Source organism: Agelaius phoeniceus, chromosome 2, assembly GCF_051311805.1.
Source record: "Agelaius phoeniceus isolate bAgePho1 chromosome 2, bAgePho1.hap1, whole genome shotgun sequence".
Taxonomy (NCBI): domain Eukaryota; kingdom Metazoa; phylum Chordata; class Aves; order Passeriformes; family Icteridae; genus Agelaius; species Agelaius phoeniceus.
The window spans coordinates 3679491-3705237 of NC_135266.1; the positions used below are offsets into that span (position 1 = coordinate 3679491).

Consider the following 25747-nt stretch of genomic DNA (forward strand, 5'->3'; position numbering starts at 1 on the left):
AGGGAACGGCCTCAGACTGGGCCAGGGCAGGCTCAGGTGGGACACGGGGAGAATTTTTTCGCTGAAAGTGTGATTAAACATTGGAATGCGCTACCCAGGGAGGTGTTGAAGTCCCCGTTCCTGGAGGAGTTCAAGGAACGACTGGAAGTGGGGCGTTGACAAAGGGTTGATCAGTCAAAGGTTGGACTCGATGATCTCAGAGGTGTTTCCAAAGCTAAATGATTTTGTGATAATGTGATTCAAAGTGCACTGCGCCGCGTGGTGCCCAGTGTGTGCCGTGCCTGCAGGGATTTGGGAGCATCAATGCCGTGTCCCTGTCAGAGTTTAGGGCTGGCCCAGCCTCTGCTGTGACTGCAGAGCCCCGTGCGGGCTGCAGGGGGGCACCTGGGCATCCCCAAACACCAGCTTGGAGAGGGGCATTTCCCACACCACAGCTCTGCTCCTCTGGCATCACTGAGCCAAAAAAAAGCAGCTCTGCCCCCATGCCTGTGCCACCTCAAGCCTGGCTCCTGGAGGCAGGATTGTGGGAGCCAGGACATCGAATTGTGAGGAGGCTCCAGGAGGGGCAGAGGGATGGAGCAGCTCTGCTGGGAGGAAAGGCTGGCACAGCTGGGATTGTTCACCTGCACAGGAGAAGCTTTGGCCTGAGCTCAGGGTGGCCTTGCAGGGCCTGCAGGAGCCCCAGGAAAGCTGCAGAGAGACAATTTCCAGGGCATGCAGGGACAGGACACTGAAAATTTACAAGTTCAGATCAGATTTTAGGAAAAAATTCCTCCCTGTGAGGGTGGGCAGGCCCTGGCACAGGGTGCCCAGAGCAGCTGGGGCTGCCCCTGGATCCCTGGCAGTGCCCAAGGCCAGGTTGGACACTGGGGCTGGAGCAGCCTGGGACAGTGGGAGGTGTCCCTGCCATGGCAGGGGTGGCACTGGATGGGCTTTCAGGTCCCTTCCAACCCACACCATCCTTTATCTTCTTTCTTTCCCACAGCTGTTTCCCAGCCATGCCCAGGATGAACGCTGATAAAACCAGCAATGGCTGCACTCGTGTTACATTTTAAATCCAAGGTCTTGGCCTATTTCATTCCCCACCTTTGGTACCTTAAAATGCATTTTTAGAACCTTGAAGTAAATGACTTTTATGTCTCATTCACTTAACCCAAACAATTACTAGTAATATACAAAGACAACAGAGTATGTTCCAAGAAAGAAGTTTTGTTTTTTGTTCTCCTGCTGTTGTATTTTGGATCAGATTGTGCTCCATTGGATTCAAATCTGCATCAGCTCTCACTCCAGTCCTTAGCTGAAGAGCAAATAAATCTGGTATCACACAGGACAGAGTAATATTGAGAAGTTACAATAAATTAAGCAGTGGGTGATAGATGTGAGGGACATGCTGAAAATGCACAGGATCACAGCACCAGAGACCCAAAACACATGAAAAACAGACACTGTGTAAAAGCAGGGATGAGTGGTTATTTTAGGGGATTTACCTGCAAGTTTATTACTTATTTAACTGGTGGGTTGAGCTTGCCAAAACCAGAGAGTAAATAATATCATAGAGCTAGATCTTGTAACTATTAAATTAAACCAACAAATATGAGGGGGATGCTGGGGGAAGTGAGTTAGAAAAGTGGCATCAATTTCCAATTTTGAATATTGGAAATTGAAATATCCAAGAACTTGAAGCCAAAGCCAGGTGTGCTCTGTGAGGAATGGAACAGGAGCAGGTTGGGCTCTAAGGCTGGGAGGCTTCCTATAAAAAAGTTAAAGATTGTTAAAGTATTGAATGGTAAAAATGGTAAAATTCTTCTTGAAATGAGAATATTGATTAAGAAAGCAAATTAGAGGTGAAACTGAAGTGGCTTTTTTTAGAAATAACTGCAACAATTTGAAAAAGGCACTAAAAATGTACAGGAAGCAGGGACTGGGCTTGCAGGTGTTACTTAGGAGCATAAACAAATTCTGGGGTAAGAGGAAAAAAAACCCAACAAAGAACAAAGTGTTAGTGTTTGAGTTTGGCTCCTCCCAGGACAAGGTGGCAGTTGTCTGGCTGGCATCTGACACTCACTCATTATTGACTTTTTTAAAAGCAAACAGCAGCAGCACAAAGCTCTGGGCTTTCAAACTGCAAGTTTAGACCAACACTGCAATTCTGCAGTCCCTGAACTGCCACCCATCTCCTGAAAAGTACAACTTTAAACACTCTGAAGGACACAGTTACAAACCCAAACCACAGCACCCAGATTATGAGTTCACAGTCAATACAGGAGCTATGGAAACATCCTTTCATAATCAAGATTTATTTGGCTTTTGTTTGGTGATCACAAACACTATCAACAATTTTACAATTGTTTTTATTCACACAGCTTTTTTTGATCTAAAAACTAATTGTTTTTTTTTCTAGCACTATTTCAAATATTTTTCACTCAATCTTTGTAGACAAGCTGTCCTTGAAAACTAGATGTGAAGTTCCAGTATCTCAAATATTGACATAACAAGTTCCATCTGCCAAGCAGAAACTTTTACTTAAGACAGTATTTAAAGATATAAAATCAAAGTTTCCAATCTTTTGCATCACAGCTACAAAGTTGTTGGAAAAAAATAAAGCTGCAACTACCAAAAATAACTTTGTCACTGATATACATCACTCAGCAAGGAATCCAGCACTAGGGAGCAGTTTTATTAGATAAGCAATTCTACTGATGGTACAACCATAGAGAAAGATAAATAACTAAAATGTTAAGACATTCTCAACACATCATTATGAATTCCAAAGTCTGATCTGTGCTATGCTTCATTTTATAGGATAGAAAACTGTCCCTTGGAGTCTGTGGAACGTGAGGCTTAATCAAGGCCTCAATGCCCTCTCCTTAATTAACACACTGTTAATTTCTGGTTTCATAGAAAACAGACAACCAGTACATGATTTTACCACTTAAAAAAAGCATTTACACTTATCTAAATATGTAAAAAAATGGGTTGAGTTGGGATTCTCTCCTTTTTAAAAACGTGTTTTCTAGAACTACTAAAAAACTTGCATTTACAAAATAGTTGATAAAAATATTCCTCTGAATTGTACAAGAAGAAAGGTTTAAGGACCACCAGTTCCAGATGTGGGAGCAGGTGTCACTCAGACTTCACTTCTTTCTCTGCAGCTGCATCAGGTGCTGGGGTCTGAAAAGGGGAAAAAAAACCAGAACAATTCAGTGCAGGAAGTTTTTAGTGGCTCTGATTAGTTTGGAGTGGTTTTAATGCACATTAAACCCTGCACAGAATAACCCTGACCTGTTCTTGCAGATTTCTCTTGGATCATGACCTGCTAAACCAAGCTTCACAAAAAGGCTTTTTGGAATCACCAGGATGGATTTCAGGATGTTGATTTGTTACTAAACACACACTGCAAAGCATTTTAATTTTAATTGCATTACTGCCTTCATGACAGAAAAAACTTCAGCTTTTACACAATACCTATCAGGTGTTTAGAAAATCCATGAGGTAACACTTGATGACTTTAAATTTCAGTGCCACACTTCAAATATTCTTCAAATCTTAACCCTGTTTGAATTCTTAGCAAACAATAACATCCCACAGGACAGACTCTGCCTCTTCTGGACTTTGGTATAAAATTACACCTGGAATTTTGGGTGTGTGACCAATCATCATCCATTCCTTGTAAATTTACATAATCTCTGCACAAGTGAACTAAAGGGACTCCAGGTGGGAATGCTGCCAAATTTGGTTCCACTGCTGAAACTTTACAAGCACAAATTAAAAGACTGCAATAATGCCAAAAATTGACTCAGCTGAAGAACTCTTTAGTTAGAGCACAACTTTTTCACACTGGAAGCTTGCAAATGACAAATTGTTATCCCAGAGTAAATCCTCCTGCTCACTGAAGTACCATCCTGTGCCTTCCCAAATAAAAACCAAAATACTCCACTGAACTCCTGAAAATGTTTGTCACAGAAACCTGACACCAAGCCCAGGCCCATTATTCCCACACTTGTGTTTCATCCCTGCAGATCTGGGTGTGAATTTGTAACTATGTCTGCATTGCAGGAGTGCAGTACAGAGTGCAGGATGCTCCAAGTGACCTGAGCCATGACTCCAAAAAGTTCAGCCACTCTGGCACTGTGGTGCAGCCAAGACTCACCTGGCACAGCAACAACTCATTAATTGTTGTACTTTGTCCCTGCACCAACCTGTCCCTTCTCCCAGCAGGGTCTGTCAATGGCACCTCAACTTTGCAACTCTGGGTTTTCACTCAAGACTCTTTCCAGACCCAAGAAAAGGAATATTTCATTTGTCAAGAAAATTTTGTAGCAAAAAAAAAACCCAACACCCCAACTTCTCAATAACAGCAAAACCCAAACCCAGCCCTCCAAACTTCACCTCCTCAGTTTTAGCTTCCCCATTCTCTGCAGGCAGGTTGTCCTTTGTCTGCTCTTGGTTTGTCTCTTCTGTCTGTTTTCCTTTAGGCCCCTTCTTCCCCTTGGATGGAGCTTTCTTGTCCTCAGATTTATCCTACAATGAAATACATTTCCAGTAAGTCAATTGTTATGACCTTCCAGGTAAACCTTGAAAACAATAAAAACCACAAAACAAAGATAGATTTGCTAAGCTACCAACAGCTCCTGATCACCCACTTATAAAATATTTCAGAATTATATAATTGCAACACACTGACTTCTATATCTCAAATGCCAAAATATATTTTTCTTCATTAATATTTATTTTAAAAGCCCACTAAGTAACTCCATAATGAGCTAACTTCTCACAAGTAGAAAAAAATACTGAGGATTGTTTTAAAAACTGAGGAAAGTTTTAAAAACTGACAAAGTTGATGCAAAAAAGGGTGTTTTTTTGATGAATCAAATAAAAAAAGCTTTGACTGTTAATTAATAGCTTGAAGTAGCTATAAGCAGAAAATCTGTATCACACATGTCAGTCAACATCAATGAGCAGCAGTAAAGTGCAGATGCATCACAGACACTGCAAACAAAAAGGAAATTATAACTCAGTAGCATTGGAAAGCTTCCCCAAATTCTTTGGGCTTACAGCCCTGAGAGTGGGAACACACTGATACTCAAACCACCAGAATGAAGGTGGGTTCCTCATCAGTTACTGCTCAAGAGGATTAATGCAATGAAAACATCAGGAAGTCCGCAAAGATGATGAGTTTACCTGAAATTAGACAATCACAGAAGAGTTTGGGCTGAGAAGGGATCTTAAAGATCATCTCCTCCAATCCCCAACACCTCCCACTGTCCCAGGCTGCTCCCAGCCCCAGTGTCCAACCTGGCCTTGGGCACTGCCAGGGATCCAGGGGCAGCCACAGCTGCTCTGGGAATTCCATCCCAGCCCCTGCCCAGCCTCACAGGGAGCAATTCCTGCCCAATATCCCATCCAGCCCTGCCCTTTGGCAGTTAGAAGCCATTCCCTGTCACTCCAGCCCTTGGAAATTATCTCTCCTCATCTTTCTTGCCAACTCCCTCCAGGTACTGAAAGGTCACGATGAGGTCACCCCAAAGCTTTTAATCAACACATCACTAAGAAAAGCTTAAGATGACAAAGGAACACTTAACAACACAAACAGCAGCAAGCCAAAAGACACAAAGCCTTTTTTAATTCTCCCAAAAAGCAAAGAATTTGACACCTCACTTATTTTCACTGTGAAAGCTGTGCTGAAAAATTCAAAGACCACATAAAGCCACTTTTTTACACACAAACACCTGAAAGCTTGACCACGTGAATGGAAGTTCATGAGGTTTTTGAGTGGTTAATACAATTTTTTCCCTCTCCTAACACACTGCTTGAAAACATCAGTAGGTGTGTTTTATCCCCTCTTGTTCCACAGATGAAATACAACGCTATGCACAGAATCATTCCGTTTGGAAATGTCCTCCAAGATACTCCAACTTTAACTGAGCACCACCCTGGCAACCAGAGCAGAGCAAACAACATCCCGGCCTATCCTTGGGCACCTCCAGGGATGGTGACTTCACCCCCTCCCTGGGCAGCTTTTCCAATGCCTGCCCAGCCTTTCTGTGAAGAAATTCCCCCTGATGTCCTAACACAGTCGCTGTGACAGTCAGGTAAGTTCCACCCAATACCAACCCACGATGTAACACGCATGGATCCGTGCCCACACTTCCGTGCAATGCCTGGAGCTTAACAAGGCTCTACAGCCACGGTGGTGGAATGTACCTGTAAATACTGGCAAAAGCACATCAAAACAACACTTCAGCCAAGTTCCCACAAGGAATAAAACCATTCCAGCACGATGCACCGAGGACACCACGCGGGATACCCCCAGGCACTACCTCCTCTCCCTTCCCTTTTCCAATTCACTCTCACCTTCGCCGGTAACTTTTTAGGTTTCGGCTCTGCTTTGGCAGGCCCGGGTTTCTGAGGAGAGAGAATAAGTCAGGCGTGGATCCGGCCCTCGGGGACCCGTCCCGGGCACGGCCTCCCGCCCATCCCGGCAGGGCCCCGCCGCTCGGCACTTACCGCGGAGAGCCGCGCCGATCGCCGCTTGGGCTGCGGGGGACACACAGACGGACACAGGGACAGAAAGAGAAGGGCGTGAGGGGCGGGCGGGCCGGGCAGCCCCGCCTGCCCCGCCGCCCTGCTCGCTCCTTACCTCCTCAGGGGCGTCCCCGTCCGCCACCGTCACCTGCAACACACCGAGCGCGTCAGCGAGCGGGGCGGCACTGGCCCCGGCCCCCGCCCGCCCCTTCCCGGACCGCGAGTCCCGCCGAGTCCCCCCGAGCCTCCCTCCCACACGCCCTGCCCCCTCCCCGGCACAAGGGGATGGCGCCGGCTCCCGGTACCGCCCGCTGAACCGGAGCCCGCGGCGCGGCCGCTTCCCGCCGAGCCCGCTCCCCACGCGCCCCCGGCCGTCCCCTCCCGGCGGCTCCGCTCGCTGCCGCCCGCCTTCACCTTCCTCTTGGGCATCTCGACGCTCCGGGCCGCGACCCCCGCGGCTGCGGCTGCTCGTGTGGCGCGGCTGCTGCTGCGAGCGAGCGCTGCTGCTGCGGCCGCCTGCGCGCCCCAGCCCGGCTGCGCAGCGGAGCCGCCGCCCCCCTCCCCATCCCAGCAGTGCCAGCGGCGCCGCAACAGGATCCAGCCGGATCGGCGCGCGCCCCGCCCCGCCCGAGCGCACCGCCTCCCCATTGGCCCGCCCGCCTCACGTGCCCCGCGCGCGCGACCCCGCCTGCCCTCAGGCCGGCGCTGTGAGGCGGCGGCGGCGGCGGCGCGGGCCCCATGGCGGAGAGCGGCGCCTGGCTGCTGGTGCTCAGCGCCGTGTTCCTCTGCAACGCGCTCAAAATCCTGCTGCCCTCCTGCTCCTCCCTCGTGAGTGATGGCGCCGGTGGGGGAAACGGGAGGATGGCTGGGAAGGGAGCCGGCGGGGCGTTAAGGGGTTCTCCCAGCACAGGGCGGAGCGGTGCCGGGGTCCCGGCGGGGACGGGCGGGGTCTGGTCGTGCTGCTGGCCTTGCAGAAGAGAAGCTGGTGCTGGAGGTGCTGGAGCGTAGCCCCGGTTTCTGCGGGATGAGTTACCGCTGTGTTCAGTGGTGCTCCTGAGCCTCCGGCCCTTGGGATGCATCGCGGAATCATGGAATGGTTTGCGCTGGAAGGAACCTTAAGGATGATCCGTTCCCACCCCCCTGCCGTGGGCAGGGATCCTTCCCGCGGGCTTGGCTGCTCAGAGCCCCGTCCTGGCTGCTCCTGAACTCCTCCAGGGATGGGGCAGCCACAGCTTCCCAGTTTTTGGGGTAGGAAGGACAGCTTTGCTCAGTCTTGCGTGTTTTCAACAGATGGACGTGCCCATTGTTGAGATGGGAGATCAGTGGATACGGAGATTAAGGAGTTAAGTCACTGTAGGAATAAATCTCAATAATCTGATCAGGGTGCCCCTGTTCTGATCTGAAGCATTCCTGTGGAAGCGTGGATAATGGAATTGAGGACAAATAAATTCTGTGACTGCCAGATAAACTCACATGTGTACAAAGATGCTGAAATCCCTGTAGATCTGCTCTGCCGTGGAAATAACTTCACTGGCACAGAGATCAGTGTGCATTGTTCAAAATGGACAAAAATCCTTTAAACCCTAAATCACCGTCAGCAGTTTGGGAAGCTGAACTCAGTGTTGCTAGAGATGAGTGATGAAAGAGCCATTTGAGGAGAGGCTGAGGGCATTTGGTTCCTTCAGTCTGGAGGAGGCTGAGATTGGGATCTGCAGCTCCTCCCGAGGGACAGCTCCAATCTCTGCTCTGGCACAGGGACAGCACCCAGGGAGCAGCTGCAGCTGGGCCAGGAGGGATTTAGGTTGGATTTAGGGAAAGGTTCTTCCCCCAGAGGGTGCTGGGCACTGCCCAGGGAATGGGCACGGCCCCGAGGCTGCCAGAGCTCCAGGAGCCTTTGGACAGGGATGCCCAGGGGGGGGATTTTGGGGGGTTTGGGCAGAGACAGGGCTGGGACTCAATTCCTTGTGGGTCCTTTCCAACTTAGGATATTCTAAGATTCTCTGAAGATCTCTGCTCAGCCTTCTGCTGTGGTTTGAGACTGAAGATGGTGTTAATGCTCTCACTGTCTGCAGGCCTGAGAACAGCATCCATGGGGAAATAAATTACATGTGTCTTGGGGAAGCTGGAAGATTTGCTAAGGAACAGCAAGAAAAAGATTTTGTGTCCTTTTGTGCCTGCATTTCTATGGCAAACAGAGTTCATGAACCGACAAGCAGGTGGTGCCTCAAGAAAAGAAATTAGGAAAGTAAAAGGAAGGGAGAAAATGTTGGAATACTTGGCTGCTGGAGCTGGAAATGATCACAGAATCATTTAAACTGGAAAAAACCTTCAAGATCATTGAGTCCAGCTTGAGGCTGTTTCATGTCATCTTGTCACTTGTTCTCCTGTCACCCAAGGATTTCCTGCATCTCAATGAAAGGGCCTTTTCTATGGCAAGCTTTTGAGATCATACTTTATACACACTAAAGCAAATCAGTGGGATCCTGGACCAGGAATTGATCATTTCCTTCACTTCTCAGATATCCAGGCTGCTGCAGAAGGATGCAGAGCAGGAGTCCCAGATGAGAGCTGAGATCCAGACCATGAAGCAGGAGCTTGCCACCATCAGCATGATGGACGAGTTTGCCAGATATGCCCGGCTGGAGAGGAAGATCAACAAAATGACAGACAAGCTCAAAACCCACGGTACAGTGCCATGGCTGCTCCTGCAGCCAGAGGAAAAACATCTTCTGTTTCTGAAAAGCTGCCAAGAGCATTTTCAGCTTTAAGTATTTATCCTTCAAACTTGCCTTCCCTCTTTCCTCTTTCCTTTCCTCCCCTCCTCCCCTTTCTTTCCCTTTTTCCTCTCCTCTCTTTCTCTCTTTCTTTCTCTCTCTCCCTCTCCTTTTTTTTTCCTCTTTAAACTATTTGAAAATCTTACCTGTGTCTTTCCAGGAATTTCCTGGGCTTCACTGTGTAATTTTTTATTCTTTCTCAGTGTTGCCCATCACTGAATCCTGTTTTGAGAAGTCAAGGTAGAAATTACAGTGTGATACAGAGCTGGCAGTTTGTTGTAAAAGGGTGTTTTTAATATAGCTATAAATCATTTGGAAAGAGATTTTTAAACAGGGTAATGTCCAGCCTTAAAGAGTGAAATATTAAAGAATTACTAATTTAATGTCATTATAATTCATTATTATAAGCAATGGAAACTAATATTTTCTTTTTCTATAACAGTGAAAGCACGAACTGCCCAATTGGCCAAAATAAAGTGGGTTATAAATATTGTATTCTACATATTGCAGGTAAGTCAATATTTTGTTATGGATGCAACTTAACCCAAATGCTCAGTAGTGTTACAATTCTCTCCTGCTTTATTGGCCTGTATCTGGTCACTCAGGGCTCCTCCAGCCCAGGGAGGAGCTGGAGCTGCTGCAGAGAGCCCAGAGGAGGCTCCAGGATGGGCAGAGGGATGGAGCAGCTCTGCTGGGAGGAAAGGCTGGCACAGCTGGGATTGTTCACCTGCACAGGAGAAGCTTTGGGCTGAGCTCAGGGTGGCCTTGCAGGGCCTGCAGGAGCCCCAGGAAAGCTGGAGAGAGACAATTTCCAGGGCATGCAGGGACAGCACCCAGGGAATGGCTTCACACTGAAACATTACAGGTTTAGATCAGATATGAAGAAGAAATTCTTCTCTGTGAGGGTGGGCAGGCCCTGGCACAGGGTGCCCAGAGCAGCTGTGGCTGCCCCTGGATCCCTGGCAGTGCCCAAGGCCAGGCTGGACACTGGGGCTGGAGCAGCCTGGGACAGTGGGAGGTGTCCCTGCCGTGGCAGGGGTGGCACTGGAGGATCTTTAAATTCCTTCCAGCCCAAGCCATTCTGTGATTCCAAGGACACAGAGCTTGGCAGACAGAAAGAGTTTCTGGAACTGAAAGGGAAATGATGAATACATTCTGGTAGTTGAGGATGGAAGGAGTTTAACTTTCATCTTAACTCTGTGTTTGTGGTTTTGAGGGGACAAGATTGGAGTTTGTCTTAGCTCTTTAATCACTGGGGTTTTTTTTTAATATATGGCCCCAAATCAAGGAAGGTTCTGCTATATGTAAATATAATTCTGGCTTTGAAACCAAAACACACTTCTGCTGAGGATGCAATTCTGCACCTCCAGCTGCCACACATTTCCCTATGGTGCCTCATCAGATTGTCTGAGTAGTTCTGACTGATGCCAAAGAATTTGCTAAACAAGGATGGCAGTGCTCAGCCTGAAGATTTCCTCAGGGGACTGTTAAAATGAGTTGAACTCCTTGTAGGCAAAAATTCAGGCTAAAAAGGGTCATCAGAATTTTAACAAATGCTATGACTGTGTTTGACTCTGCTGGATTGAAAAGAGGATCTTGAAAGAAAGATCCCCCTGCAACCTCCTAATACTGTGTATAAATGTAAGGTCATACAAAATCTAAAAATATTTTGAAGATACCAAAGGAACAATTCCAGATAGCACTGGGAATGTATTTGGTGTGTGTTATTATCCAAAGTGATAAAAGCATTCCCATTCCAGGCTGCCCTGATGATCTCTCTGATCTGGAAGTACTACTCTGAGCCTGTCACCGTGCTTCCAAGCAAGTGGTTGGCTCCCCTGGAGCGCCTGGTGGCCTTCCCTACAGGAGTGGCAGGTGAGGAAAGGGACATGGCCAATCCCCAGAGCATCCAGGGATTAACTGCAGCTGCTTCCCTGACTCCCAGAGCACAGCTTCAAGTCTTTCAGCAGCTCTTCCATGTGTGGTTCTGGTTTCTTGAAGTGCTCGTGGAATTTGATCATTTTTATTTCCACCCAAACAGAGCATTGCCCTTCTCTGTATTGAATAGATCCTGGGGAAGATTTAAATTAGAAAATCACCCAAAAGGGAGTTTTCTTCACAGGTGTGCTATGAATTGCTATGTGCTTACAAAACAACTGATTTCAATTTCAGAGGACATTTACTTTTTACATCTCTCAAATCCTGAATTTAGGTTCAAGCAAAGCATTCTGCCAGGCCTTAAAATGAGATATTTTCTCTTGGGTCTGTAGCAGATGGTTTTAGCTCTGGGGTGCACTCACCACACTTGAGCTCTTATTTGTGTATTTGGTGCTCTTTTCCCAAGACAATCCAGAATTTTTTGCAACCAGCACTGATTTTCCTCCCAACTCTTGTATCTCCCTTTTGTATACAAAGATTTTCGTTCCTGTTGGCCTCATGAGTTCTGAATTTAATTTTTTACACTTCCAAGGTTGTTTGCAGCTGCACAGGTTCCTCAGAGTTATTGATCCAACAACTTCAATTGTGCTTTCTCCCTCTTTTGCAGGAGGTGTGGGAATCACCTGCTGGCTGGTGGTCTGCAATAAGGTTGTAGCCATCATGCTGCACCCCTTCAGCTGAAGGAATCCCAGCAAGCCAGGGACTCCCCAGCTGCATTTACATCATCACTGGTTTAAATTAATTAATTAAAAAAAAAAAAAGGGACAGTTATCTTTCATGAGACAAGGTCTGAGACAGTCCTTGTTACTCCAGTTGGATATCTCTCAGTCCTTTGGATTCTTTTGGTTTCACTTCTCCCAGAGTTTGTCTTTCATTTTGGAAAGAACAGCACTGCTGGTTATTATAAAACCTCATTTTGGGTTTAGTCATGGCAGAACCATAAGGTTTTGTCATGGCCTGTTGTCAGCAACATCTAAAAGTGTTGGATTTGTGGTTTTAAATTGGAAATGTGCTGGCTTTAGGGATTAATTTGGGAGCTTGGCTGTTCCTTTGCTGTGAAATGTGGAAGCTTCACCCTGAGGTGGGATCATGTTGGGGGGTGCACAGGCAGAGGTTGTTTGCTTGACTTGGGCCAAAAGAGAATTTCCTTTGGATTTTTTACCCTGAAATCAGAATATTCTTGAACTCTTCTAAAAAAATAGATGAGTTAAATCAAGATTTTTATCTCTCAAAGAGGTTTTTTTTCAGCTGCCAAGCACAGGCTGCTCTCAGTGAAGCAGAAAACAGTGTTGTTCCTGCAGGGGGGATGCTGATGGAGCTTCTCACTCTGGAATTCCCACAGGAATGACCCCTCTGCTATTCCAGGGCCTTTTCCTCCCTGCAGGAAGGGAAGGAAGGGGCCAGGACCCCTCCAAAATTGTTCAAAAGGTCAGGTTGTGTTGTGTGTATATATATATATGGATTCAATATTTTTGTTTATTTGTTTTAATGTTAATTTAAAAATTGGGATTTTATATTAGGAATTGCATTTAGCCTACATGAAAATAAATATCAAGGAAAAAATATTGTGATTGAATGTTATGTAAAATTGTGATTTTATTAAGGAAATAAAGCTTTTCAACCCATCTTAGGTTTTTTCATCTCTTTTTAATGTTAACTGCAGCTTTCCTAAACAACCCACAAAAACCCCAAATAAACAAACCCAAAATGACAAAACAAACCCCAAACTCACCAAAATCCATGCCAAAGCAACAGCCCCTGTCTTTGTGCATAAGGAAATATTGTTTGAAGCAACTCAACTAAATAATTTTTTTAATTATTTGAAATGTTGCTGCAACAGGTTCAGCTCTGAATGTCTTTGTCATCTTTAATAAAACTTTTGTAGTGTAATTTTGGACATTTTTTAAAGTGCAACTGCCTTTAAAAATTAACAGAATGCCCCTAATTTTTCCAACCTTCACTTGAATTTAGCAAGTATTTAATAAATTAGTGTGAGGAACAAACCCCAATCCTCCCCCTCGCTTACATAACCTTAAACAAGGATTTTTAGAGGCTTTTTGGGGACTGGCTATGCCTGACTTCTCCAAAACAATGCTTTGCTCTTGCACATTCATCTCTGCATGGCAGCTGGGGAAGTTACCAGGCAAACTGCTTTGATAAGTTCCAACAGAGGGAAAGAATGAGGCTTTAGAGGTTTCTAATGCTCGTGAAAACAATGTAGGAGCAAATGATTTTTATTATCTGTGAATTCTGGAAGCTGTTTGGGGAGTGAAGGAACTAAAAAAGTGTTTTCTTTTATTGCATTGTTGGTGCTCACCCAGCAGTGAACCTTATGAAAGCTGGGTGCTCATGTCAGCAAGTGACAAACACCCAGCTCCCAAATTCCAGCTCCTTGGGAATGCAACAACCTGCAAGTTCCTAAACAAGGACTAAATTTTACCTGGTAACAGGTAAAAATGATAGGCAATTCTTAGTGTAACATATTTTTGTGGATACACACCAAGCACAGAATGTGGTTTTTGTGACAGCTGATTGGATTGTTTTGGAAAAAATCATGGAGAGCAATTGCCAGTGCTTGTAAGGTTTAATAAACATTGAATGAAAGGAAAAGATTTGCTTTGTAACAATGTGAATGTTTAAACTTTCTAAAGGTAAGCTAGGAGGAGTAAGTGTGGAGTAACTGGAGCTGGTTTTAACGAGGAGAGTTGGAGCCTGGCATGGAGTTTGGGGTTTGCCTTGCCCCCCTCACTTGCCTGCCTTCACCCTTGTGCTGCTGGAACTCCAGGAGTTTCCTCCCTGCAAACATTCCTCCCCAGAGAGCTGCTCCTCCATCAGCTGCTCCTTCCACTGCAGAGCTGCTGTCCTGCCAGCCCGGGGGGGTTTGCCCAAAGGAAGGCTCATAAGCCCCAAAGGAGATTTTCCCCCTGGGCACAGCAGTGCCACTGCAGCTCTGCCCTGCCTGTCTCTGGCTGCTCAGGCAGCTTTTCCCAAATCCTGCTTTGCTTTTGGCACCTGAAGTGTGGAGCCCTTGGTGTAAATTCTCAACAGCCCCTGAGAAGATGTATTTTTTTTTCAGCCTGGTGGGGTCTTTGCTTGGACTTGGACCTTCACTCCTGGCTTTCTTCTTTTGCTGCTCATGGGTTTTTTTCTCTTCTTTTTCAACCTCTTCCACTGCCTCTCCCTCTTGATTGTTCTTTTTTACTCTTTGAGGACTTCGTTCAGATTTCATCAGAGTTTTCAACTCCTGTTTAAGAACCTCTGTCTCTTTTTCCATTTCTTTAATAAATTCTGAAAATTTGCATTCTTCCATCAGCAGTTTGCCCCCTGAAATATTGTAGGGTTTAAGAACATGAGGAGTTATGAAGCTTCAAAAAGAGCAAGTATCACATCCTTATTTCACTGCTTCAATTCTTGTTATTGATGGTATTTCAAATACCATCTATAATAAATCCAACAGCATGGGGAAAGATTTAAAGAATGTAATTCTGCCACTGAATCCAGGTTAGTATCTTTATTTTTACTTTTTTTCATGGTGTTGAATTTAGTTAAATGGATTTAGCTGCCATTATGTACAGCAATGGCTAAATACAGAAAAGTCACGTACAATGCACCAGAGAAACCAGGTGAGATCTGAACTTTTAATTGTCACTTTCTGGTTTTTAAGTGGAACTTAATTCACAACAGAGTTGCTTGTGTGGAGCAGAATATACAGGAACTCTCACCTGGAAATGAGGGGGCTCCACTTTTCAGCAGGAAAAGGAATGTGTGTGCAGAAATGCCATTTACTGTGCAGGGAATGACTTGTAATGGGGTCCTGTGCCCTACAGAGGCTCACAGAGTACCCCCAAACTGAGACTTAATCCAAGCTTAAAGGGGAAATAAGAACTTGCAGGAACTAAGGAAGCCAAGTAAGGCTTCAATAAAAATCTGCTATCAGTGAGAGAAGCTCAGATTCCACAGATTATTCAGAGGGAGCATTGTAAGACCTGGGTTTTCTGTCACTTTTAAAAGGGCATTTTAAGCCAAGGGCTGATTTTGGCTGTCTGGGGGGCTCTGGAAAGGCTGCAGGCTGAAAAGGCAGAGCACAAACCTCAGGAGTTAACTCATGCCAGGTTACAGGGTTGGGACCTGGCATCACCTGCTCCACCTGGGCAAATGTGTGACCTGGAGGTCTCCTGCCACTTGGGACATGTTTAGAATGGTGGCACTCAGACCTTTTCTTTTCCTAAAAGCCTTAAAGGAAGTAACAGGAATGTTTCTAGAAAGAAAAACATGAATGAGGGAACAGCAGTGGCTTTTTCTCTCCTCTGTTCTATAGAACTTCTTCAGAACAGAGATGTTTACAGATGAGTTCCTTGCATGTAACTTTTCCATGAGAACACAGTGGCTGAGATTTCCATAAAATCTCTTTCCAGGGATCACTAATGAGGAACTGCTCCCAGCCCTCACAGTCCTTTTCCAGCCATGGAAATAGGTTCACATCAGTGATGAAGATTGCCAGCTCTGAGATCAGTGTTTGATTAGTGTGGATTAACACTGTTAATTATCCTGTTACAGACAGAACACTGAATTTTTACCACGCTGAGCTTTAGGAAGATCAGCAGGGTGGAGATGCCCCATCCTGCAGAGCAGCTCTGCTCTCAGTGCAGCACCACCAGCAGCTGCATTTTCCAGCCCAGACAATTCTGTGTTTTCAGTGACACCTCATTCATCATTTGGAACCAGTTCATGTCAGCCAGGTGCCAGTGAAGGGCTCTCAGAACCACATAAATTACCAGAACTTCTGGTAATTTGCAAAGTCCAGGTGAATTTCTGAGAGAAACATTAAACCTACCTCTGTGTGTCCTGTTTGAAGTTTCTGGCACTTTCTTGGTTATTTGCTTTTCTTTTTTACCCTGGGCATCTGAGCACACTTCCTTTGCTTTACCTTCTCCACCCTTATCTTTGTTCTCCTAAAATGGGCAATTAAAGGTAAAAATAATGAGGGAATGCTTGTTTAGTGACTTTTAAAAGAACACAGTCAGTGCAATACTTACAAAAAGATTAGTAATTTCTATTGTTGTTACATTATATTTTGCACCACAGCATTATTTCTGTACTGTAATCACACTCATGCAAAATCCTCATCCTAGATGATGGATCAGGTTATGCAGGCATATTACTGCAACTTAGGGAATAAAATGCAGCTTAGCTGAGAGTTTAAACAGGGGATTGGATTTGGATCCAGATCTTTCCCACCTTTTTTAGCTGGATTGGATTTTTTTCTGTTTCCTGGTGCTGAGACAGCAGCAGTTCTCTAAAACTCTCTTTATCTACTTGCACTGATCTGTTTACTCTCAGACCTGTTGAATGGGACAAACATTAGCAATACAATTATTTCTGAATTAGGTTGTTGATATAAATAAAATATACCTCTGACAACTGACAATATACTGCTATGTGACCAAGAATTTTCATTTCCCTTTTTTTTAATGCATATCTTAATGCCCCTAAAAAAAGAAATATTTTGTTCTGCTGAATCTGTAAATGCTGAAACTGGACACAAACCTGGATTTATGAGCCTTGTACATCAGTGCATCCTAAACATAAGTATATACATAAATATATAGACATATAAAATATACTACTAGGTATATTTTCAGATAGAACATGTAAAGTCAGACAAGTGTGTCTATGCCCCAGAGCCTGCATGGGCTTGATTCTTGGTTCCATTCTAGTGTAAATTTGAGAGGTCTGATATGAAACCTGAGTTCAGTTTCCTAAATTTGGATCTTTATGGAACCCAGCTCATGGGAAATGCTCCACACTGTTTGAAATATCAGTGGTCTTTGGAAGAGATTCTATTAGGAAAATTAATCCACAAACACCAGAGGTTTATGTCCAAAAAGGAGACAGAGCAGTCCTTTCTGGCTTTATTGGAATAAAGGGAGAGGCCATGGGCCATTCCCCTGGGATCTCTCCAATTTTTGGAGGATGCAGCCTCCTTGTTATCCCAATTTCCCGGCTGCATTTCCCTTCTCTCTTTCCCCATTGGCTGAGTACTTGAGAGGTACAGACTGCCCAGAATGCCTGACACCAGAGATTTCCCTCTAATGTATAACCCTCCCTTTTCATTTTTAATTCTTGTGGAAATCAGGGTTTTTCTTCCTCATTGTTTCATCTTTCAATGTCTAATTTCGTTTGTTAGCAAACCTAAAGTTTATTTGTAAAAGCAAAGATCTTTTTCCATTCATCAATCAGTGGAATCCTTCCCGTTGTTTCTTTTATCTCCCAGTGCTGGTTTTATCTACCAGCAGACCCACAGCTTGTTTGTAAAGACAAATCCACTGTTCCTCTCAATTCCAAGGGAGTGACTGAATGAGATGTCCAGAGAAATATGGATATAAGATGGAGAAGATGAGTATATTGTTCCTTTATTATTGGAATCATTTTGACACGAGCATAGCAGCTGAGAAAATTGTTGCCACCAGAGCAGCAAAAATGGGACCTTATTCCCAATTTTGAGCTCAGAAATCAAAGGATAAAACGCATAAAACCGCACAAAAATGGTTCCCTGCGGGTGCTGGCAGCAGGGCGGTGAAAGGGACGCTGGTGACCAGCCTGGAGGGACTCTGGCGATGCAGGAGGAATTCACTGAGCTCCGGGAGCTTTTCCAGCCGGGAGTTCCCCGGCACCGGGACCAGGGGGCGCTGCCCCTCCAGGTGAGCGGCCGGAGCCGCGCAAGCCAAGGCTCCATCAAAAAAATCCATTCAAGTTACGAGCACAGACAGAGCTTCCCGGACACCGAAGGGAGCCTCCTTCCAGCCATTTATCAGCAGTGTTAAAAAACCCAGCTCTAAATTAACTGCTGGCTAAAAAAAACTTTTGTGAACGTCAACTAGAAAAGAATGACCTGAGGAGGCAACTCTTTAGAAATCTGCTAAAGGAAAATTCAAGTCAATAGTGAAAAGGAAAACAAATTGTCAGCAATTCCAGCTCTGGGTTTCCAAATCCGTGAACTGGCAAAGAACGAAATATTTTTCTAAAAAAATTCCAGAGGATTGGGCAACTTTGCTTGGAAGTTTTTCATTACAAAATATCATTTGTCTCTCCAACTAAGCTCCCTTTTCTCACTTAAAGGAAACAAGAATTTAAATAATAACAGTGGTTCAAGTACCATAACTGAATAGCAAAATTCAATTTCTATTGAATACAAGGTCATATGTGAGTAAAATAAAATAAAAAAAAAAGTATTTATGTGGTGTAACTAAAACAGGAATTCAGAGTTTCATAAAAAATGTGTCTGACTTGGGATGAGAACCAGGGATTTGTGTTTTCCTTAGTTTTACACCTTGAATTACCAATCTTTTCCCTGTAGTTCACTGGTGGTTTAGGCAGAGTTAATGGGTTTGCAAAGGCAACGAAGAGGAAAGAAATAAACAACTGAGTGTGGTAAGATTTTGTATTTCTGCCATGATTTGAGGAATTCTGGGGGCAGCATTTCCAGCAGACAGGTTTGCTAAGGGCTCTTTGGTACCCACATGCAGGAAGTCCTGATTTCTGCTTCACTTTAGGAGCAGCAATACCTGATCAGTGTTTTCAAGAGGGAAGTCCATGTTTAGATCATCCCATCCCAAACTCTGGATGTAGTGGAGGCAAACTGGGGCACCTCAAACAGCTCTGGTTGGTTTTAATCAGCTGAATCCTACTCCAGGCAGCTGCCCTTGGAATGCTGCACAGCCAAGACTGCATGGAACAGATATTTCTCCCCAATATCTATGAGCATCCATGTGAAAGAAATATTCTTCACTAAAGAGCTCTTTCTTCCTTGGTAGAACTTAATTTATGTTGCTCTTTTCTATCATTCAAACCTTTAAACTTCCCGAAGCTTTTCACCTTTTCAGCCCACACAAAAGCACTACTTTGGCATTTAATTTGGAGTAAACCTCCCAGTTTTAAAACACTAGAAGTGTCACTTCACTAAACAAGAGAAGGAGATGGTTACAGACATACTTTGGTCATTAGGAACCCAATCACTTCTGTCCCTCAGGGCTTTTGGCATCCGATTTGCATAAATATTCTGTACGTAAAGCTGCCGATCCTTCTCCTAAGAAGAAAAAAACGCTATTAAGCTTCTAAAATGCATTAAAAATTTATTTTTACCTGCTTAATTTTTAACCCCTCAGGGATTTCACCTTTTGCCAGACTCACGTGGTCTTTGTCATTTACTTTTTTTCCAGAATAAATATATTTTGCTTTTACTTCCTATTTTGTTGATTAAAAAAAAAAAATTATGTCCTCAGTGCCCTTATCATATGCTCAGTTGCTTCACAACCTGTTGCTCTGGTGGTGACATGAACTCCTGAGGCACATTTTAACATTTATTTAGCAAGATTCCTCTTTCCTTAATGAAATCTTCCTTAAACACAGAAGACAGATCTCAGTTACACTCTCACCACTCAGTAAGAATCAGTCAGTCCCACTGACTCAGTCCCACTCCCACTATTTTTTTCAATGGGAAAAATTAATTTATTTGGGAAAATTACAAGTTATCCTGGAAGTGGAATGGCCTGAAATAAGATAGGTACATAAAACTATGGATTTGTAAGGATAAACTCTGTTCTGGCACACAAATAAGGTTGATAATCATGTCTGGTCTCCTTTGTGGTAAATCAATAGAAGATTTTGTGGATCTAAATGGAAAATTCAGAGACCTGGATACACAGAAAACTGTGGAAAAGAGATGAAACAGAACTACTTTAGAGAAGAGTTAAGGTGAGAATAATTTGGAATAATTTGCATTTTGGGACAGTTTTGTATTAGTGTTCCTGAGATTATAACTGTTCCCATCTCCCAGATCTGCATGTCCAGGAGGAGATCAGACTCTGACATGGCAAAAGCTCAGCCAAGTACCAGGAGGAAATTTCTGCACCTGCTGCACAGGGAAGAGGGATAAACAACACCCCTGTGCAGAAATCCCAACCTCCATGAACCCCCAGGAACTGCCTGTCCTGCCCTTCACAATGTCTGGGAAATCTCCCCTTAACAAACAACATCTTCCACAGATATTTGATTTCATTTAGGAAGAGAAAGCTCCCCAGTGGGATCACCTTGGCACAGAAATATAGAAATAAGTGCATTTTAACTGTGTTACAAGCACAGTTATGAAAAAGCCACAAGGGGTTCCAGGTTTTCTGGAATGTTTTCTGGAAGATTTTCTTCATTGCAACTCATGTGGCATCCCATTCCTGGCAGTTTTTGCTTTAAATCCATTTAGTTTTTCTGTATGTTTGATTTACAAGCATTACAAAAAGTGCTGAACTGGACCTATTGATCCCAAACTCATTTGTCTAAAAATGAAACTGGAATTTAGGTAAACTCTTGAAACATTTTAATGGGTCTTCTTCCTAAACTCTAGTTTTGCAGGTTGTGATATTTGGCTCATTCTGACTTGTTTCTGTGAGGGAGCTCATTAAAATGAGTAGATGAATATCTCTGACCCAAATCTGGCAAAAAATGGCAACACATTGGTGTGGATTTTGGTTCAACTTCTGATGCATTAATCTCTCTTTCAATTTGTTATTGTCCTGCTTCTAACAAATAGTCCCACAATGATGACAGGATTTAACATTTCTGGCTTTTTTAGTAGATTGTAGACTCAAGCAGAAAGGCAAATTCTGTGAGTAAATACTGTAAAAAAAGCAAAATTAAACAAAAAGGAAGAAAAATAAAAGCAAAATAAGGAAAAAGCAAAATAAAAAATAAAAAGAAGGAATAGGTAACATTAAATACTTGAATTTTCCTGTGGAGACAGAAACCTGGATAAAATCTGGAATACCTTAATTTTTTGGTGAACAATGTTAATTTCCATTAGCAAGTTCTTTGTGGTCATTGTAGCTTCCAGGAGTTTTCTGCTCTCACTTGCCAGCTGACGACTAAAGGTGCTGCTGTTCAGCTTCAGCTGCATTTCCAGACTCTTAAAAAAGGGACAGATTTTACCATTCTCAGTGGGACAGCTGGGAAACTTCAGTTCTTGACAGATTTAAAATATAAGTGTGCTAATATAAGGAAATTTAGAACTCATAATTATATATAATAACAGTTTTTATATTCTAATTATAGTAATATAAATAATATTATAGTACTATATAGTATATAATAGTAATGTAATAGTATTTCTTTATTTATAGTAATATAAATAATACATATAGCAATGTAAATAATATGATAAAGTATTGTATGTATTGTAAACAATATTCATCTATTGTAAACAATACATGAAAGTATACTGAAGTATCTGAAAAATTAATTTCAAAGTAAGAGGAAAAATTGTTTTGAACCTATTTCCACTAAACAAAAGAAAAGGTTTTGGCATTCAATCATAAAAATAAGTCTGTACATTACCTTTCTGATGGATTAATGAATACAACTATCTTTGAGAAATGTTAAGGCTTTCTACTCACACAGGCCTATGAACTGCAGCAGAATAAGGAGGCTTAGTGTAAATGAAAATTTGGTGATTTATTGGGTTCGTTATCTTAAGAACCCAGGGCCATGCACTGGAATTCCAGTTCCTAAAAGTATCAGGTGGACACCCAACCCTGTGTGATTTTATAGCTCCTCAGACTTGGCAAACAGAAAGTTTTTAAAAGAGAGTCTGAATTCAGCTGTTCATATTTACAGTTTCTCTTAAGATTTCCTGGCTCTTTATTTAAACAGACCCCATAGGAAATAGAAATGAATTCCTGGAGGACCACGGAAATTTCACTCTTCCAGTTTTGTAATAAAAATTGTGTTCCTATCTTTTTTGTGCTGGGGTCAGTGAGAGTGAAGAAACATGAGCCACTAAAAGGAGATGAATTATCTCCTCTTGAACTTCCTTACGCTCAGGAGAGCACTGGATTAAACAGCATCCAGTGTTACAGGATGATATCAGAATCATTCATCTGAGAAGCAGCCAAAACTTTTCCACTATTCCTGCCCTGAAACCTCTCCTGCTCGATGATCCTTGTGATTCCCTCCCAATTTAGGATATTCTGTGACCCTACACTCCACAAACACAACAATCTGCAGGCATTACCTGTATCCTCTCATCCTTTGCCTCCAACGTTTCATTAAGGACTGACAACCTGCGATTCAGTTCCTCCTTCTCTGCCAGAGCTTTGTCCTCCGACAGCACGGCCAAAGCCTTCAGATCACCTTTAGTTCTCCTCAGGTCCGCTTCAACTTTTTTCAGCTCCCTGGCTGTGTTTTTCTGGGCGGCCTGGGACATTTTCAGGAGGCTCCTGAGCTCCCTCATGTCGCCGCGGTGCCCTGCCAGCAGCTCCTGCAGGTGGCTCTCTGCGTTGCTGTACCTTTCGATGGCCCTGGTGTGCCGCCGGTTCAGCTCTCTCAAAGCCAGGTTCTCCAAGGTCGAGGTCTCGATTTTCTTTCGCAGGTCGAATATTTCGTTCTTCAGCTCCTTGATTTTGTGGATCCTGGCTGAGGATATTCGCTGGGCAGTGGCGTTTTTTTCCTGGTGAGCCGCCCCGCTCTGCAGGGGTGAGAAGGAGGAGTTCAGGTTGGAGGTGTTTGCAGCTGGCCACTTCTTCCCTCCTGCATTGAGATCAGAGAGACAGAAATTATTGGAGACCAACCAATCAATGTGTGCTTTTTCTGCTCACATAAACTCCTACTGCTAATTAACTACTACTCCTAAACTGCTCATCCAACTACAGAATTGTGGTTTCTTCACAAAATGCCCCAAAATTCTGATGTTCAATGAGCAGCCTGGTCTAGGGGAAGGTTTCCTGCCCATGGCAAGGGGTGGAACAAGATGATCTTTAAAGTCCCTTCCAACCCAAACTATTCTAGGATTGTGTGATTCAAATGATTCACAGATAAATGCATTCAATATTTTATATCTCTGTGTCTTTTTGTGGCTGCAGCAGACCACAGCTAGCAGCCAATGGAAATAAATCAACAGAAATCAATTTTCAATCCATGGAAATCAATTTTCTTCCTTTAAATCATGCACTTCACTAAGGTAGCCACAACCTGATGAACCCAATTCAACCCATCAAAATCTATACCTTGAATGGGTGCATGATAAAAAATAAAAACAACCAACCACCAAAAAACAACAGAGTAATTTACAGGTCTGCAAGGACTCAAAAACCAACATGCTCCCTACAGCACATTGTCCAAATCCCTGCAGCTGGGATTTCTAACCAGTTTTCTACAGCTTTCCAGTCAGCTTTGAATTCAACTACATTTTTAAATAAACCTTAAATGCTCATTGCACAGAACAGGTGTGCAGCTATGTGGCTTTTAAACAGCAATTAAAAATACATTAATGTGCTACTTCTCAGTGTGTTGCTGTCAATTTGCCTCTCCTTATGGCCAGGATTCTGGCTGAATTACTCTCATTTGCTTTTCCTGAAGCAGGATTAAAATTTAAAAATATTAAAGATTGTAAATCTGAGTGTGTTCCCCTTTTTCAGGCATATATTCAGTTTCACTACAGCTCTCGTGGCATTTCAGGCAGTATTTTGATTAAAAGTTTATTATAATTTATAGATCACCTCATATTTTATGGATAAAACAGGCAAGGTCCTGACTTAAAAAAACACCAGAATAAAAAAGACAGATCTTTCCAAGAATTTCTGTTGAATCCAATATTTTCTGCAACACAATTCCACTGCAGGAAAACTGCAATAAGATCACAAATATTGTCACACAGGTATTTGCAATTTTATTTTGCCAGAAAGGACTGAGAGGATGGAAAAAAAGGGCAAATACCTTTCTGCAAAAGCTGTCAGAAGTACTGCAAAATGTATTTCATTTCCAGTAGTCACGGACAAGCAAAAAGAAACACTTTATCCAAATTATATATAACATTTACAAATATATACAATAAATTATCCACCACAGGTAGAGGTCAATAATGATTTTTTGCTAGCTGGATTTAAAAAATGTCATTATTTTTTCTGTTCTGCTACTTTCATACCAGTAAACTTCCTGACTGCAGCATATAATAGCAGAGATTATAACAGAGACAATCACTGGTCCTGAATTTTTTGGATTGATTTCCATCTTGTAGCTTTGGTAAATCAAGATGAAATTTTGAAGCTCAGCAGGAAAAGGGTTGCTGGTTTTCCACTCATTTTTGTGATGTAGGATTTAAGGATTTAGGAAAGGAAGGGTTGAGATAGGAAAAGATGCAGACATGGAGAGATTCCTGACTGTTAAGAGTGGCATGAATTCCATGTACATTTCCATCTTCCTTCTCTATGCTCATTCCATTGAGGCACAAATTCATCCCAAAGGATACACCACGACCCAGCTAGGCACAGAATGGCTGTTTTCTGGGCAAAACTGACAATTTTGTGTATTCTTTTTACCCATTTTCCTCAAGAAAAGCTTTTTCAGACTGGCCAGGTGATGCATGGTCAGACACCAAAATGTGGCAGAGCCATTTCAGGTCCTTGGGTTAAAGCTGAGGAATGAGGATTGCCAAGGGACTCCCACATCCCAGGGGATTCTCCCTTTGGATCATTGAGTATTGTGGGAAAACACAGCAGGGAATCTTTCTCTTCCTTCCCCTTACTGGTGTTTGAAATAGAATTTATTATATACATAAATTATCTATATATATAAAACTTATATATATATTAATTTATAAAATATATATTTTATATATAAAGAATGTATGTAATATACAAATAATATAGCATATCTATAAAATACATGATATATAATATAATATAATATAATATAATATAATATAATATAATATAATATAATATATAATACAATATACAATATACAATATACAATAGATATTACATAATATATAATAGATATTATATAATATATAATATATAATATATAATATATAATATATAATAGATAATAGATAATAGATAATATATAATAGATAATAGATAATAGATAATAGATAATAGATAATAGATATTATATACTATATATTTATAAATCTGTAATACATATTTCTATAAAATATATTATTTATATATACAGAATTATTATATATATTTTATACATAATATAATATAATATAATATAATATAATATAATATAAGTATTGGATTATAGGTTATAGACTATATATACAATATATTACATGTAATATATTATGTTATGTTATATTATATATATTATATTATATTATATTATATTATATTATATTATATTATATTATGTTATATTATATTATACTATATTACATTATATTATATATTTATTATACCAATCCTCTCACTGAAAAACTGCTGTCCTTGTCTTGCTAATTATAGAAAAAAAAGCCAAAGAAAGGGAACAATGACATTTCTTTAGAGAGTCTCATACTACCAGAAAACAAATTTACCTTTTTTATCACCTTGGGCATAGACATATAGTCCATATTTCTTTCTTTCCTTTCTTGTCTTGTCCTTTTTCTGTGTTTCCCTCTCTTCAGTTCCTGGTGTTTCTAAGGATTTGCCTCCTCTGACTCTTTCAGGGTCAGTCACTGAAAAAGCTCTTGGAATCAT

The 25747-nt window shown here is 42.5% G+C and overlaps 3 protein-coding genes across 5 annotated transcripts; 1 reads left to right on the top strand and 2 right to left on the bottom strand.

Moving 5' to 3' along the window:
• Positions 1 to 2278: 2278 nt before the first annotated feature.
• Positions 2279 to 7095, bottom strand: HMGN1 (high mobility group nucleosome binding domain 1). The gene is made up of 6 exons (XM_054654747.2): positions 6940 to 7095; positions 6641 to 6673; positions 6508 to 6537; positions 6355 to 6405; positions 4390 to 4521; positions 2279 to 3171 (listed from the first exon to the last, which is right to left on the bottom strand). The coding sequence occupies exons 1-6, from the start codon at positions 6952 to 6954 to the stop codon at positions 3124 to 3126; spliced, it is 309 nt and encodes a 102-aa protein (XP_054510722.2). The 5' UTR covers positions 6955 to 7095; the 3' UTR covers positions 2279 to 3123.
• Positions 7096 to 7162: 67 nt separating this feature from the next.
• Positions 7163 to 12862, top strand: GET1 (guided entry of tail-anchored proteins factor 1). Of its 3 annotated transcripts, none has more exons than XM_077193300.1 (6): positions 7214 to 7353; positions 8598 to 8957; positions 9045 to 9210; positions 9742 to 9809; positions 11060 to 11174; positions 11845 to 12862. In XM_077193300.1, the coding sequence occupies exons 2-6, from the start codon at positions 8820 to 8822 to the stop codon at positions 11916 to 11918; spliced, it is 561 nt and encodes a 186-aa protein (XP_077049415.1). In that variant the 5' UTR covers positions 7214 to 7353; positions 8598 to 8819; the 3' UTR covers positions 11919 to 12862. The 3 variants fall into 3 exon arrangements, with proteins under 3 accessions (XP_054510610.1, XP_077049415.1, XP_077027041.1); XM_077170926.1 differs by having other exon boundaries at positions 7219 to 7353; positions 8510 to 8957; XM_054654635.2 differs by lacking the exon at positions 8598 to 8957 and having other exon boundaries at positions 7163 to 7353.
• A 1067-nt stretch (positions 12863 to 13929) lies between these two features.
• On the bottom strand, positions 13930 to 25747 carry LCA5L (lebercilin LCA5 like). The gene is made up of 7 exons (XM_054628515.2): positions 25585 to 25747; positions 22297 to 22811; positions 21055 to 21192; positions 19230 to 19323; positions 16476 to 16579; positions 16072 to 16189; positions 13930 to 14561 (listed from the first exon to the last, which is right to left on the bottom strand). Exons 1-7 carry the CDS (start codon positions 25745 to 25747, stop codon positions 13930 to 13932), a joined length of 1764 nt encoding a protein of 587 aa, XP_054484490.2.